This window comes from Molossus molossus, unplaced genomic scaffold, assembly GCF_014108415.1.
Source record: "Molossus molossus isolate mMolMol1 unplaced genomic scaffold, mMolMol1.p scaffold_m16_p_10, whole genome shotgun sequence".
Classification (NCBI taxonomy): Eukaryota; Metazoa; Chordata; class Mammalia; order Chiroptera; family Molossidae; genus Molossus; species Molossus molossus.
The window spans coordinates 89,010,633-89,028,012 of NW_023425345.1; the positions used below are offsets into that span (position 1 = coordinate 89,010,633).

The 17,380-nt window shown below is 39.2% G+C and overlaps 1 protein-coding gene across 1 annotated transcript in view; it reads right to left on the minus strand.

The window, feature by feature from the left end:
* Window positions 1-7,041: 7,041 nt before the first annotated feature.
* Window positions 7,042-17,380, minus strand: part of UBE2N (ubiquitin conjugating enzyme E2 N) — a 43,434-nt gene continuing 33,095 nt past the window's right edge. The window contains exons 2-4 of the mRNA XM_036252541.1: window positions 8,741-8,987; window positions 8,412-8,552; window positions 7,042-7,774 (exon numbers count right to left, since the gene is read on the minus strand). Coding sequence (XP_036108434.1) covers window positions 7,734-7,774; window positions 8,412-8,552; window positions 8,741-8,987 — 429 coding nt within the window. The 3' untranslated portion in view covers window positions 7,042-7,733. The remainder of the gene's footprint in view (window positions 7,775-8,411; window positions 8,553-8,740; window positions 8,988-17,380) is intronic.

Sequence of the window (17,380 nt, forward strand, 5' to 3'; positions counted from 1 at the left end):
CTAAGTGAAAACGTGTCTGGTGTTCCTCAGTAACATGACTCTTTATATGTTATCTCAGTAGTAGTACATTTATACACTTCCCATTTATGATCATCACTAGTGGAATTAACTGGTTACCAAAAAGATGTTGCCATTATTCTCCCAAAGGACATTTTCCATCTTGAGATAGTAGTCTAACGGTGCACAGCTGTGGATGTCTTATGTAGCACTGACTGCTCCCCTGCCCCAACGGGGTTTTAGTAGTATTTCAATAATTTTCAAGAGGTAACTGGTTACAGGTACCCTGCCTGCCATAATCTTTCCCCAAAATAGTTTACCCAAGACCAACTTAGAATCCTAACATAAAAGTTCTACTCAAATCTCATTTAAATTGTAGGAAGAGAAAGCTCAGCATTTTCCAGTATTGTTTTCACATTGAAATACAAGAATTCTCTACAGGTCTCTTAAAGAATTTGTAGAAGTAAGTGACAGGCCTAAACACTAGTTGAGAAGTATTTTTAATGAATTGGTTATAACTGGAAGGTTTCTGTGTAGTTGATTTTGAAAGTTTCCAACCAACATTGTTTCATAAAATCTTAATACAGTGTTTATTAGTAGCTGTACAATGAGCATTTGCCTTATGCCTGGCGTTGATACTATAGCACACAAGTTTCTGCCCCCAAGGAACTTACATTTAGTGGAGGATTTAGCTAGGTGTTATTTACACATCAGAAGTTCCTAAAATGTCTTTCAAGCTTTTTTGGCTTACATGCACCATCTTCAAAGGCAAAGTTTTTGAAAATATTATCCGCCAACAAATACTTAGGGATATTTTATATGGAGCTGGAGAGCAAAAATCAGGCTGAACAGGAGTTCGCCCTGGTGCTACTTTTCTCGCTTTCAGTACCTCCCTGAGTGCCACTGGCTAAATTCTCGGATTTAGATAGAAGGCTCTAAGGCCTATCTTACCAAATTTACTCAAAGGCTCCAAGTCTTTTTCTGCCAGAAACTAGTCTTAAATTCCTCTATTTGATGTAATTTCAACTAGTTATCACAAAAGTTACTCTTCTCAATATGTGGATTATTACCCTCTAGACATCATGTCTCCTGGTTCTTATTAACCAGTGCCAGGCACATGCAGATAAAAGTACTGTGAATCTTATTAATTTTCTCAAGTTTTACGCAAACTGACTCAATCAAATTAGTGAAATAAAAAGAATGTGTCGCCCAGGCCAGTCTGGCTCAGCAGTTAGAGCGTCGGCCCATGGACTGGAGAGTCCCGGGTTCGTTTCTCGCTAAGGGCACGTACCTTTGTTGCAGTTTGTCCCTGGCCCCAGTTGGGGTCATGTGGGTAGCAACCGGTCGATATTTCTCTCTTCCTCCCTCCCTCCCTCCATCTGAAGATAAATGCAAAAATGTCCTCAGATGAGGATAAAAAAAAAAAAAGTTTGGCTATTAATGTGTATCAAGAAACTTAAACATACCTTTTGATGAAGTAACTACACCAGAATCTCCAGGAATGTGGACAGAGAATTATAAGGCAACTAAAATGGTAAGGCATGAAAGTAAAATGCCGGGGCCTACAGGGTAAGGGTTAACTAGCAATATGTCTATATAATGAACTGTTATAGACAAGATAGAACCCTTTCACCCAACAATTCCATTTCTGGAAGATACTTCAAGATGCACGATAAAAATGTGGTCTAAGCCCTGGCCGGTTTGGCTCAGCGGTTAGAGCGTCGGCCTGCAGTCCAGAGAGACCGGGTTCGGTTCCCGCTAAGGGCATGTACCTCGGTTGCAGTTTGTCCCCGGCCCTGGTTGATTGTGCGAGTGGCAGCCACTCGATGTGACCCTTTCACATCGATGTTTCTCTCTCTCCCTCCCACTCTATCTGAACAAAAAATGGAAAAATGTCCTCGGGTGAGGATAAAAAAAAATGTGGTCTAAGATGTGTATTACAGGATTTAGAAAACGCATCAATTTGAATTACAAATTGGGGGGGGAGGGTTAAATTATGGTCGTCTAGTCAACAGATATCACTACCAAAGAATTACACTGCCACAGGTGGGGGTCCTTTCAATAAACGACTTAACGTAGAACAGCTGTAGCTGGTTGGATTTAGCGGAGCATGGGCCTGAGGACCAAGGGGTCTCAGATTTAGATTCCTAGTCAAGGGCATGTAACTGAATTGTGGGTTTGATAACGGGCCCCCGGGGGGGGGGGGGGTCATGTGGGAGGCAACTAATTGATGTCTCTCTCCCTTCCACTCTATCTAAAAATCAATGAAAAATATCCTCTGATGAGGATTAACGACAACACTACACAGCACTCATTACCATTTAAAGCTCACTTTTTAAAAAGAAGCCATACATATTTCAGATTTTCTTTTAAAACCTGTATAATTTTAATATAAAACATTCTGAGAATGTTCAATGTATATATAAACAAACATCAAAGGGGAAACAAGAAACTTGTACAAATGTTTCCTCTAATTATTACTGGAGTAACAGTAACATATCAGTTCTTAAAAGGGTGAAGTATTGACACATTTCCTTTTAACACTAATTTACAGCAGTGAATTACCAATCACTGACAAGGGGAAGGAAGCTGGACCTACAGGCCAAACCTAGCCCCAACCTGTCTACAGCCCAGAAGCTTAGAATGTTTTTTACATTTAGTGATTAAAAAAATACTTCGTGACAGGTGAAAATTAGTTTTATCAGAGCACAGAAGCCTATTCTTTAAAATAGTCTATGGATGCTTTTTCACTACAATGGAAGAATTGAATAATTTACTAGAGACAGACCCATGGCCTGCAAAGTCCTAAACAGTTTTAGAAGGAAAAAAATGGATTGCAAGAATGTGGCCCTCGGTTATCCAGTCCTAATGTTTCCTGCCAAAACTGAAGGAAAACAGCACAAGTTTAAATCTAGTGCAACCAACCTATTATGTCTAAGCTGCTTTTGACTGGTCTAAGTCTAAAGTAGTCTACCATTGAATGTAACCCAGAATACTTTGGGTTTTTTTTAATCTTCACCCAGGGATATTTTTCCATTTATCTTTAGACAGATTAGGAGAGGGAGAGAGACAGAGAGAAACATTAATGCGAGAGGGACACATCGACTGGTTGCCACCCACGTGACCCCGACCAGAGCCAGGGATGAACGGCAACCGAGATACATGTCCTTGGCCAAAATCTAACCCAGGTCTCATCGGTCCGCGGGCCAATGCTCTAACCACTTAGCAAACCGGCCAGGGCAACCCAGAATACTTTGTAAACTTGCTAGGTTAGGGTATAATGACATTTAAGATATTGGCATTTACTAATCTAGATAATGGAAAGAATGGATCAGGAATGTGTAAAATGTAAATATAATACTTATTCTACATGGCAGGAACATGAGGTTAGTAATCTAAATTTCTAAAACCTGTTTTGTCCCATAGATACAAGTGATTAGCAGAGGAAAAATGTTAAAGCTCCTTAACACCATAAAATGTACTTTGACAAGATAATAGGATTTCAGTTGTTGCTCTGTCAATGGAAGGCAATGCGCAAGGTCTAAATATTCAGGCGATTACACTATGCTTCAACCAGAAACTGAATTACATCAAGTCAGTAGAGACTGCTTGCTACAAGTCTACATTTACACACTTGAAGTGTCACAGGCCCATATGAAATGAGATCAGCTGAAGGGTAGCAAAGGTGAAATTGGAGGCAGAAGGGAGGACCCAAACTCTTCATGTTGAGCTCTACACTTAACAGGAAAAATGTCAGTCCAACTCCCAATTTTGCAGCCAATGGGAACTTGCCCGATTTATAACAGCTGCAGTAAAGCCAACTCTTGGAACCAATCCTCCCAAATTTCAACCTCAGTGATAAAATGGAAATTAATGCAGAGTGATACAGTTAAGAAAACAAAGTATCACCAGTCTTGGTGGTAGATTACAGATTTCTATTCTTTATATTTCTTTCAATTCATTACATTCAACATGTTTTGCTTTTGTGAACAAGTCATTTAAAAAATAAACCCTATTTAATTCCTAAATTAGCAGCATGCTAAATAGCTAAAGGAAATGTTGCCCCTGGTCCCAAAATACATTATTTTAATGAAATATTACATTTTCTTTAATAGACTGACAGATTTAGCTGCTGTGTAAATCATGGCATTCTTATGGGGATGGGGATGGCAGCTTTTCTAGACAAGGCTATATTTTAAAACTTTTTGCTAATGCAATAAAAATTGATGTGGCTACAGTACCCCAAAGATTCCTGGGCCATGAAATAAAGAAAAGAGGTGAATACCTATCATTCCCATGACACTGTTTAGTTCCATTTAGCTAAAATTGTGTCACAATATCTGTAAAATACCAGATTTCCTTCCCACTACACTCTCCTTAAAGAGTGCTAAACACAGCACCTGCGCTTTTGGTATTGATTTGTAGTTAATCTTATTTTTAAACACTTCTAAAATGTCTGGGTTTAAGTTCTACATACTTCAGATAAAAACCTTATCAGGCTGCCTCTGAGAGAACTACTGTGGAAGCAAATCACAGCAAAGGAGACAACAACAAAACTTAAAAATCAAATAACACGAAGCTTTATCAATACCTCAGGGTTTGGGCAGAGATGACTCTCAAGAAGCACTTATCAATATATGCAGATTCTTCTTGCTCCCAGGGCTTTGCATATGCTGAGCAGCCCTCCCAAGTCCATACTTCCCTTCTCTAAGGAGGAGCTACTGCTGCTCATCCACGCCCCTCCCTAATCAGATTAGAAAATTCCGTGAGGGAAAGAAAGCCTCATGCCAGTCTTATTCATCTAATCATCCCCAACAAGTAGTATGGTCTTGAGCACACTTACATTTGTCAAATAAATTAACTGTTTCTTTAAGCTTGGGAGCTACAAAGTCAAAGGCTTACAATGGAACAGGACTACATAAAGGAGCAGGTGCATGGGGGGGGGGGGGGGTACGGGACTCTACCCAACTGGAGAGCCACTGGATAAGAGAAGGACAAGCCCCTTTTAGGAGGCTGCCACTCAGCTCCTCCCTGCAGGTGACATGCAAAGGCCAGCCATGTCCTCTGTTGCCAGATAGAACAAATTACCAAAATTCTGGATTTTCATCTATATCTCCCATTTTAAAAAAATGTTGGTACTGAATTTAAAATGTTTAATCAACCACTGCGTGGGCCAAGAAAAATAGGCCCCAAAGCCAGACAGCTGCAACCTATCCCTTGGCCTCTCCCGGAGCCCCTTAAATCCTACAAGAAAGCTCAGTGAAAAAACTAGCTCTTATTGCAATCTACTGGTCGGGAAGGCAGATTTTACCAAACAATGCAGACTCATCAAAATTACAAAGAAAGAGCCCTGGCCGGTTTGGCTCAGCGGTTGGAGCGTCGGCCTGCGGTCCAGAGAGACCGGGGTTCGGTTCCCGCTAAGGGCATGTACCTCGGTTGCAGTTTGTCCCCGGCCCTGGTTGGTCGTGCGGGTGGCAGCCACTCGATGTGTCCCTTCACATCGATGTTTCTTTCTCTCTCTTCCTCTCTCTCCCTCCAGCTCTATCTGAACAAGAAATGGAAAAATGTCCTCGGGTGAGGGGGAAAAAAATTACAAAGAAAGAAAGAAAGAACATAAAATTAGGAATTTATATATTTGAAATGAAAACGGAATTATTTCATTTCAGTACTTCTATCACAAACTTGGTAGACAGAGTCCTATTTGAAACAGACTTTTGTAGTGCAACAGATTTAAATGTGTAATTCTGTAACTAAATCACTGTGAAACTAGCCATCACAAGCAGTACCACCTGCGATAAATGAAGCTCAGCTTTATTTAACTGCTTGAATGTTCATTCATTTTCACCCCAGAACAAGACTATTTCCTTAGTTCTAAGACACCCTCTAAACAGCCTAAGAACTGTTATAAATGACAACTGCTGTTAATAGTTTTTAAATTTACAGTATTAGGGTTATGAACAATTTTATTCTGAATTAAACTTATATTTATTTCCAAGCAATGCATTTATTTGGTAGAATACCAGTTACCAGTCATAAAAAACTTTTGTATGTTGAAAATGTAATTTTAATAGATAATTCTTCATCTTACATAGGAGCACAATAAAATACACCACATTCTGAAGAAACTCCAAGTTACGAGATAGAAAGTGGGGGAGATTCAGATGGGCTACAATATCCATTGCCTTGAAACTGCAAGAGACAAGGGTTCCAACCCGTAGGTTAACATTTACATACTTAGGACTGGCTACATTTATGACTTAAAAATAATCAGGAATTAGATACGGAGAGAGGTGGGAAAGACCGGTTTTGTGGGCAGAGGGACTCTTGTCAATGCAGAAAAAAATTGCTGAGTATCAAATTAAAGAATAAAAGGAGCTCCCATAGCAAACATTAGAGGGATGAAAATAAGAATAATTGAGGACTTGATGCTCTCAAATGAAGCAGCCTTTCTGATGACACTTATGATGCAAGCTGGTAGCTTGAGAATTGCTCATCGGGTCATAAGGAAGACTCATAAATGCCTCAGAAACCCCAAATGATGATCAGACAGATGTTTCCCAATGATACACATCAGTGATCACATCAAGTTTTCAGACAAGAACTAAGAAAAGGGTCATAACCCAAAATGCCTGTCACAGATGTGGTACAACATGTACAAATCCTACACAAAGTCAGTCACACTGCTGCCTTGCTGGGCTCTCATGTACAGTAATTTTCAAACATTGTGGCAAGACACCAATGCTCATCTAGCTAATCAGACCACACAAACACATTTATTTCAAATTTCTAGGAGGTAAAAAAAAAGTTAGATATGGATGCTTTACGCATGGCATGCTCAGGGCCAGCTTAAAAATACTCCATTTAATGATATCAAAACATGAATTTGCATCAGTGAAAAGAAACTGGCATAATCCACCTCTTGCATTCAACTTGTCAGATGGTGAAGACCAAAACAGAATGTTTCATCAGTTTTAATTTTTAAATACGATTGTCACATTGGGAAAAGGAAATAAACACAGTAAAATAAACTGTACAAAGGCAAAGTAGAATAACAAAAAATATTTTACTAAAACATAAGATTTACAGAAGTTTCCAGACAAGCCATACAAAATGGTCACAAGCTTTTTCTTGAAGGAAGGATTGATTCTACATTTGACAGCAAAGTCACAATGTTATTAGTGAGGGCCATGATGTTTGTTTAATGTTCCCATTTTGGTTCAAACAATCAAGCTTGTCCATCTACAGTGTCTAAATAAAGTTAGACTTGGCTAGAGAGCATATTCTAAAGAACTGGTTAGCTGCTTTTAACCAATGCAATTAGATCACCATAAAAGGGGGGAAAGGAGCTCATAAAATTAAAATTAAACTACTTCCCCCCCTCAAAAAAAAATAATAATAAAAACACCCACACCCCTGCAGCTAACCCTGACTACCTTCATTCACAGTGCTTTATATTTAAACCATGATGGGGGGAAATGAATAAAAGCAGAGAAGGGTCACTGCTTTTAAACGTTTCACAACAATCCAGATGGTACTTCTAGCCTCTGCTCATGCTTTATAACAGTGAATCAGGACAAGACATAGATTTGCTAATGTGCATTTAATCACCAAAGGACTGAAGATGTCTGGGCTTTTATTCTGTAATGTTTCTAAGACTGTGTCCATTAAATGCAAACAAAAAGGAATAAGTCTTGGCAGAACAGGAGAAGTGATGCACACTTGATGATCAGATCGATTTAAATATTATTCATGGCATATAGCCTAGTCCATGCTCTAGCTGTAAACAAAAACAAACATGTAATTACTTCACTTAGTTCAATACATTACTTTCCAAGCTCTATAAAAAGTAACAAAACACTATGATGTTAATTTGGGAAATGTCATGATGTTATCTCTCAAACTCATGCCGTTTTCCATAATCTGGATCAGGGCAGAAAGATTATCTCTACCAAAAGTTCTACAAAATTCAACAGGATGAAAAGAGTTGTCTCCTTTTGTCAGATAATTCTGTTATAATCTGTAGGAAAAGCTTGCTGATTTCAAACTCCCTAGCTATATAAAGTGATATAATTTAATCAAATGGATTGCAAAAACAACTCAAAAGTTCAAGTTTCCCATTACCTTTATGTATTTGCTGGATGAATAGTAGACACTAAATATGTTAAATAAGGTATGGTTGCACAAGAGTCCAAGATCTCCCAATTACATGTTGTCTTTAAATTTGGGGGTCACGTAGTAAGTCATAAGATGGAGTGTGAAGATCTTTTGTTAAGAGGTTATTATAAGCAGGATCTGATTTATTCCTTTTAAAATATATTTTTCTTTTTCTTAAGACTCAAAAGAAGTTTTGAAAAGGTAGCACAAATATGTTTTAAAAAGTGGAAATGGTGTAAAAGAGAATGAATGGTAAATACCTGTTTCTATGGCTTGGGCTTCGTTGGTCTTCCACTGCTCCGCTACGTCATTTGCTAATGGATCGTCTGGATTGGGAGCACTTAACAAAGCCTGGATGGATAGCAGAACTGTGCGAATCTGCAGTGCTGGGGACCACTTATCTATGAAGGCAACAGGCCCAGAATAATCAAACATGAAAACTCGGCCCAGAACTGCTGCACTGCCCTCCCACAGACCTCTGTGGTCTTTTAGATAAGGCAAGATTATAATGTACAGATTCTCAATAATGGAATGCTTAAGAGAAAATGAAGAAATCTTAATAGCATATAATGATAAAGGTAACACTTACCTTTCAAAATATCTAAACATATTCTTCCCAACTTGTCTACATTAGGATGATAAATTTTGGTCATGAAACGTACTTTAGGTGCTGCCATCGGGTATTCTTCTGGAAGGAATAGTTCAAGTTTAAAAGTCCCTCCCTCAAAGGGGGAATCCTGGGGGCCAGCAATGACCACATGAAAATAACGGGCGTTGCTCTCATCTGGTTCTGCTTTAATGCCGGGAACTGGTTCTGCCAGCAAACGCTGGGTTTCCTACAACAGAAAAACATAACACATTTCAGAAACAAATGTTTCACAAGACACCTAAATAAAAATTAGAAAGTTCATCTCTTAAAATTGAACACAACTGAACCTTTCCAATCTCTTGATGGGGTTTTTATGTGGCTTATCAAACACAAAGTTCAAAGAAAAGGCCATATAGTCAGCTGAATGCAACTGCAAGCAAATACTGCTGACATATATGTACAAATATGCGGATGATACTGATTCTGTACTAAGAGGTGAGGGGAGGACTGAGGAGGAGACAAGACTAGGTTTACCACATAGCTAAGGCAAACTTGCCCTGTCTAAAACTCTACCGAAATCAAGCTGAAGTTCCCACTGCAGCATTTGTACAATTACCGGCATCCATGCTCTACCTTTTCTCCTGCCACTAATGCAATGGCTGTCACTCTGGGATAAGACCGACTTCTCTCCTCTTGAGCACTACATGGTAACTCCTCCTCACCTACTCAAGGACACTGCTCGAACATCTCTTTCCTCTCCTGAATCATGTTGTTCCCTTTTAAATGGATCTTTCCCTAAACTGTACACATTTGCTGTAATTTCTCCCAATAAGAGAATCTGACCTTGACCTGACTCCCCACCCTCTACTGCCCCATATCTTTGCTCCTCTTTGAAAGTTATCTACAGAGCGAAACCTCAATATAATGAACTAATTCAGGTGAGGGGGTGTCCTTTACAGACAAAAGTCCATTATATAATAAAGTAGGTTTTCTGAAAGCAGATGTTTAAAAATTGACAAATTAGTTTATCTGTTTTTATTTACAAAGGCATGTTGTGTAATTAAAATTAAGTATGGCCCTGGCCGGTTTGGCTCAGCGGTTGGAGCGTCGGCCTGCGGTACGGAGAGACCCGGGTTCGGTTGCTGCTAAGGGCACGTACCTCGGTTGCAGTTTGTCCCCGGCCCTGGTTGGGTCATGCGAGTGGCAGCCACTCGATGTGTCCCTTCACGTCGATGTTTCTCTCTCTCTCTCTTCCTCTCTCTCCCTCCCGCTCTATCTGAACAAGAAATGGGAAAATGTCCTCGGGTGAGGATAAAAAAAAAAAAAATTAAGTATGTATGAAAAGTTTAATTTCACAGAAAAGTTTTCTATATGTGCCACTGTAATTCTAAACTTTTTTTTATCCTCACCAGAGGATATTTTTGCATTTATTTTCAGATAGAGCATGAGGGAGAGAGGGAAGAAGAGAGAAACATTGATGTGAGAGAGACACATCGAGTGGTCGCCACCCACACGACCCCAACCAGGGCTGGGGACAAACTGCAACCAAAGTACGTGCACTTAGTGGAACCGAACCCAGGCCTCTCTGGTCCACGGGCCGACACTCTAACCGCTGAGCCAAACCAGCCAGGGCTGTAATTTTAAACTTATACTGAATAGGATTAGTAAATGTGTGCTTTCACCAGGCACCAAGTAAACAGATGCACACAGCTGGTGTGTGGCTTAGTGCATGTCCGAACACTGGCCAGCACGTGTTAAGACTGCAGCAGAATCACACCAGGTAACTACAGAACCAATTACCACACTCCATGAGGTATGATCACATGCTAATCATTTGTGAATATTGTTTAACAGCAGTGTATCTTGGATTTAAACATGTGGACTACAGTTTGACACAGTGGTTAGAGCATCAGCAGAGGACCAGAGGATCAAAGGGTGATGGGTTCGATTCCTGGTCAAAGGCATGTACCTGGGTTGCAGGTTCAATCCCCAGCCCCAGTTTCGAGATGCAGCTGATGGATGTGTCTCTTGCACCTCTCTCTCTCTCTCCCCCTTCCTCCCTCCCTTCCACTCTATCTAAAAATCAATGGAAAGATATCCTCGGGTGAAGATTAGCAAAAATGAATGAATGAATAAATGAATGAATGAATAAATAAATAAATATGTAAACTATAGTTGTAGATATGTAATATTTATTTATGTCAGTAAAATAACTACAGTGTTTTTTCCAATATATAGCCTAAAATCTGTTAAAAATAAGTGAATTAATAACAATTTAAAAACCCTGTTAATTGAATTATAAGCACATCTTGATTAAGAGCATTTTAAGCCCTAGCCAGTTTGGCTCTGGTTGGAGCCTTGGCCTGAGGACCAAAGGGTCTTGGGTTCAATTCCCAGTCAAGGGCACATACTTAGGTTGCAGGGTTGGTCTCTGGCCTCAGTCGGGGCTGTACAGCAGGCAACCAACAAATGTGTCTCTCTCACATAAGTTTCTCTCACTCTCTCTCTCCCCCCTCCTCCATCCCTCTTTTCCTCTCTAAGAAAATCAATGGAAGAATATCCTCAGGTGAGGATTAACCAAAAAATAAATAAATAAAATAAAGTTAAAAAATAAAAAGCATTTAAAAATTAACATGGTGTTAATTTTCACCTATGACGTATGGGCCAAAAATTTTGTATGTTAAATCCAAAGCCCATTAAATCAAGGTCTAAACAATATGGGGTTTACTGTACTTGCTTGTCTCCAATCTCTCTCCTCCTTTCCTATCTTACTTAACCTAAATGCAACATCTTGCCCAGCCGGTCAGTCAGCCCTCCTCCTTGCACAGCTTCATCCAGCTTTGTGTAACCACGCTCTCTGGGTTCTCTCTTCCGATTTCTCTGGTAGCAAGCAACCTTCTAGCTGATTCCTCCCTAATCTCCCCAACACCCCAATGCTGAAGTGTGCCAGGGCTCTGTCCCAGGGTTTCTTCTCTGTCTATACATTTCCATAGTGATCTTACCTAGCACAATGAATTTATACTAAATACACTCCGAACATGCTAAAGCCTCTCCAAAATCATATCCAGCAGAGATCTCTCTCCCGATCATGCCTTTTCTATCTGAAACTGCCTGCTTGACAGCTCCTGCTGAATGTCTAATAAGCCTCCCGAACTTAGCATGACTGTCCACCCTCAAGCTGCTCCTGCCCCCAAAGCCTTCCTCATGTCAGTTAACCATAGATCCATCTCTCCAAATGATCCACTTTTTCCTTCACACCCCACACATCTAACCTGATCAGCAAAGTTTGTTAGCTTGAATTATGAAATCTACCCCTGATTGGAATGCTTCTTAACACTCCACTGCTACACGTCTGATCCAAGCCACCACCAGCTCTCACTTGGCATACTGCAATAGCCTCTTAACTTGTTCTCCCTGCCTCAGACATTGCTCCCCTCTCCCTCCCTGGTCTGTATTTCACAGGGCTTTTCAAGTCAAAGTCCTTATTCCCCCTCCCAAGAGGCTTATATGATCCTTTCACTCTTCTTCAGCTATGCTTTCCCCACCCCACCAGCTTTGTTCCCGCCAGACTAGCTTCTTAGTAGTTCTTCAATCTGCTAGGCAAACTCCTCCCTCAGGGGTTTTGCACTTGCTCCTTACCAAAATTTCCACATGCCTCACTTCGTGGGCTCCTAAGATCTTCATTCAAATGTGCTTTCTCAGTGAAGCCTCCAAAATTAAAACTGCAAACACCATACTACCCTATCCCACACCCTCCCTATCCTTGGCTCCCCTACTTTATGTCCACAGCACTAATGTTACACATCACTTAGATCAGAATGGAAGTGCCATAAACAGAGAGATTTGTGTTTATGATTTATCTATTGCTATGTCCTCAGCATTTGAGAGAGTGCCTGGCACCACAGATGTTCAATAAATACTTATTGAATTATTAATCTATTTGATACTACAAAGAATGAGGAATAAACTCAGAATTTGATTTTTAACATTAAAGCAGTATTATTCGAAGCACTTCACAGGAAGAAAACAAAAGGATCATTTCAGGTGTGGGAATAAATAGTCTAACTTCTATTTATGATTTATTTCTCCCCAGAAAAGTGTTAATATTCAATATGTAAACTGACAAAAGTATGTATGTGGCATATATTAGTAATACAGTTTCAACATTTTGAACAAAGTGTAGTAAAAAAACATTTAAAACACTGCTATACCTAAGCTTTTAGGTATGAAAATGAATGTGAATACTGCATTTACAGTGCTTTCACTTAAAATGTTATACACCTTCCACCATTTCATTCTACAGCCTACAGTGCATATACTTAAAAAAAGAACTTCTGTCAGCACAGTCACATACTGTAATAGTCATAAGATGCAGATACATAATCAACTCCTTCCTCAAAATGTGCTAAACACACTACCATGTAAAGAAATGTCTTTAGTGCTATATAATTCAAAATGATTTTGTTTTCACTGTGGCAATGCAATAGCAAATGAAAAATTAAAATGCTGCAAACTACTTGTCAGCAAAATGTTCTTTAGGTTCAAAGTAAAACATTTTTAGAGCATCAAAAATCTCAAGAGGCAATAATGAAGCCGCTCTCATCTTGGGAAGTCCTCCAATATACAACTAGAACAAAAGAGGCCAGTCTTCATTTTTAGGAAAAAAAGTAAAGATATTAAGGATGAACAGTAGGAAAAGGTATGAGAAAAAAACTAGATGCTAAAATTCCTTGAATCTTGACCTCTCACTTCTATCCTCCTTTTGTTTTGCCCCGGGTCTTCATATTTTTAGAACACCATAAAGAGTAAGACTGGAAAAAAGATAAAGCTGAGGTCCAAGAGCCCTGAAACACCACTCCCTGATTACGCAAAATAGTAGCAGCTCTATTTAAAGCTATAAAAAGCTGCCAGAAAGGCCTCGAAGATCACATCCCAAAATAGCTTCAACATCACTCTCAGTACACTGTCAGAGACAGACACAGCAACCATTTCCTTATCTTTAGTTCACCCTCAAAAATTAGTCTTCCTTAAAAATGTACAGAGTAAACATTTCACATGGCCTGATCAAATTATAAGGTTTAATCAGAACACATTCTAGAATAAGCTTTTAGGTATGGAAGACTTTTTGAAATTGTTTGATATGCTGTCAAGTTCTAATGGATTTTGATACAATAAAGAGATGCATAATTATTTGACTACATAGCATTGCAGTCAAGTAACGCACAACATAAATTATGGGGGAGGGAAAGAATAAAACCAAATGGACAAGTCTCACCCACAGAAGTTGGTGTTGATTTTGTCCCCCTAAAAAGCCAAAAACTAGGTAGGAAATAAAATCCTTCCTGCTATTATACACACAAGGTTAACTGTAAAACACCTAGTTTTAACCTCTTTGGTAGAAACACAGTGAAGTATAATATGATTTCTTCAAGTCTAGAAGTAATGAATTCAAACGCCTACTGCATTGTCTACCACACTATATTTTTGAGCAATTTACACTGCTCTGAGCCTCAGCTTCATATAGTTAACATTACTTCTTATGCAGAGTTGCTATGAAGATCAAATAACATGTAAAAGGAACTTGACAAATGGATCAGATAAGGCCATAGTCATATATAACCAACTAAAAAAGAATGTAGGTTAAGAACAAAACACAATAACAAGTTTCAAGATTTACTAAATACGGTGTTGTTTTTAATGAAAACAGAATAACTCTTACTTGAATTTTGTGATCCTACTTATTTAAAAACACAGTAAACCCTCGATTTTTTGGACCTTAATTTAACGGACAAAATTTCTGGCCCATGTGTCATATGTGCAAATTAGCATCCTGTTAATTTTAAAATTGGCTTTTAACCAAGATTTGCTTATAATTAAATTAACATAGGGTTTTTGTTTGTTTGTTATTAATTCACTGTTTCCTTTTTTGGTTATTTCTCACCCAGGTATATTTTTCCATTGATTTTTAGATAAAAGTGAAAAGGAGAAAGGGAGGGGATAGAGAAAGAGAGGGAGAGAGAGAGGGAAACATCAATGTGAGAGAGAAACACATTGACTAGTTGCCTCCTGCACAACCCCAACTAGGACTGTGCATCAAACCCAAGACTCTTGGGTCCGAGGGCTGACACTCAACCACTGAGCCAAAATAGCCAGAGCAATTCACTGTTATTTTTAACAAATTTTAGTGAATAGGCCATATGTTGAGGAAAATACTGTAGTAATTTTGCCAATATAAATAAATATTACATATCTACAACTATAGTTTAGATACTTAAATCAAAGAGTAAACAATGTTTGCAAATGATTAGCATGTGATCACACCAAATCCTGTGTGGTAAGATTAGTTCTGTTGTCCAGTGGAGTGACTTTTTCCAGCAGTTTTAACTCGGGTTGGCCAATGTTCTGATGTGCGCTAAGCCACACCCCCACTATGTGCATCTGTTTCCTCAGTGACCGGTGAGTGCACCTATTTACTAGACCTATTCAGTATTAAGTTTAAAATTGTAGTAACACATAAAGAAAACTTTTCTGTGAAATTAGCCCTGGCTGGTTTGCGCAGCAGTTAGAGCATCGGTCTGATGTCCAGAGAGACCCAAGTTCGGTTCCCGCTAAGATCATGTACCTCGGTTGCAGTTTGTCCCCAGCCCTGGTTGGGTTGTGCGGGTGGCAGCCACTTGATGTGTACCTTTCAGTCGATGTTTCTCTCCCTCTCTTCCTCTCTCTCCTTCCCACTCTATCTGAACAAAAAATGAAAAAATGTCCTCAGGTGAGGATTAAAAAAAAGAAAACTTTTCTGTGAAATTAAACTTTGCATACATATTTAATTTTTAAAACGTTCTTTCTGATTTTTTAGAAAGAGAGAGGAAAGGAGAGATAAAAACATTGATGTGAGAGAGATATATCAATCGGCTGTTTCTTGCACACCCACAACCCTGGCATGTGTCCTGACTGGGAATCAAACTGGGACCTCCCAGTCCATGGGATGATGCTCAATCCACTAAGCCACACCGGCCGGGCCATACTTAATTTTAATTACACAACTAATTTGTCAATTTTTTAACATATGAATTCAGAAAACCTACTTTATTACATAATGGACTTTCAGCTTTGATAGACACCCTCCTCACCCAAATTAGTCCGTTACACTGAGGTTTTGTTGCAATCCTGAGACTGAATCCCAGGTAGAACTGAGCATAAAAACCATGCAGAACAGAAAGCACTCATAGTAGACTATGTTAATGAAGTTAATTACTAAGTAGAAAAGGAAGTACATAGAGTATGAATTTAAGCAGCAACAAGATTAAGTCTCAAGGAAAACTGTCTCATCTTGCAGAATGTGTACAATAAATAGTTCATGCTGCAAATACTTTAAAAAGTAGTTAACACATCAAACTGAACAGATTATCAATAGACTGTGACTCAAAAAGCACATCCTGGAATTATACCACAACAAACTACAATACTTAGCATTCTGTCAACCAAACTCCATTAACTAGGACTCCTCCCCCCTTTTTTTTCCCCAAATCTTTATTGTTGGATGTAAAATGTATTACAGATGTTCCACATTTTCCCCCCATTGACCCCCTCCTCCCCACTCCCGCCCCGCTCCCACCTTTTCCCACACTATTGTCTGTGTCCATTGGTTATGCATATAAGTTCTTTGGTTTATTTTTTCCCACCCCTCCAACCCCTTTCCCTTTGAGGTTTGTCAGTCTAGCAATGAATTTGTGCTTCTTAATCCCTTCACCTTTTTCACCCATTCCCCCAACTCCTCTCCCAACCGGCAACCAACAAAATGTTCTCCGTATCTATGAGAATGTTTCTGTTCTACCTGTTCATTTTGTTTGTAGATTCCATTGTTGATAGATATGTATTCATTGCCATGTTGTTTGTTCATACATTTTATCTTTTTCTTCAAAAAGACCCTTCATCATTTCATATAATAACGGTTTGGTGGTGATGAACTCCTTTAACTTTTTCTTGTCTGGGAAAGTTTTTATATGTCCATCGATTCTAAATGACAGCTTTGCAGGATAGAGTAATTTTGGTTGTAGGTTCTTGCTTTTCATCACTCTGAATATTTCTTGCCACTCCCGTCTGGCCTGCAAAGTTTCTTTTGAGAAATCAGCTGACAGCCTAATGGGAACTCCCTTGTAGGTAACTAGCTGCCTTTCTCTTGCTGCTTTTAAGATTCTCTCTTTGTCTTGAACCTTTTGCATTTTGATGATGATGTATCTTGGTGTGGGCCTTTTGGGGTTCATCTTGTTTGGGACTCTCTGTGCTTCCTGGACTTGTATGTCTGTTTCCTTCACCAAGTTAGGAAAGTTTTCTGCCATTATTATTTCAAACAGGTTTTCGATTTCTTGTTCTCGCTCTTCTCCTTCGGGCACCCCCAAGATGCGAATGTTGGCACGCTTGAAGTTGTCCCAGAGGCTCCTTACACTATCCTCATTTTTTTGGATTCTTTTTTCTTTTTGCTGTTCTGATTGGGGTTTTTTTGCTTCCTTATATTCCAAGTCGATGGTTTGCTCCTTGGATTTACATACTCTATTATTGAAGCTGTGTAAATTATTCTTTATTTCAGTTAATGCCTCCTTCAATTCTAACTGTGTATCCATGATTTCTAACTGGTCCTTTTTT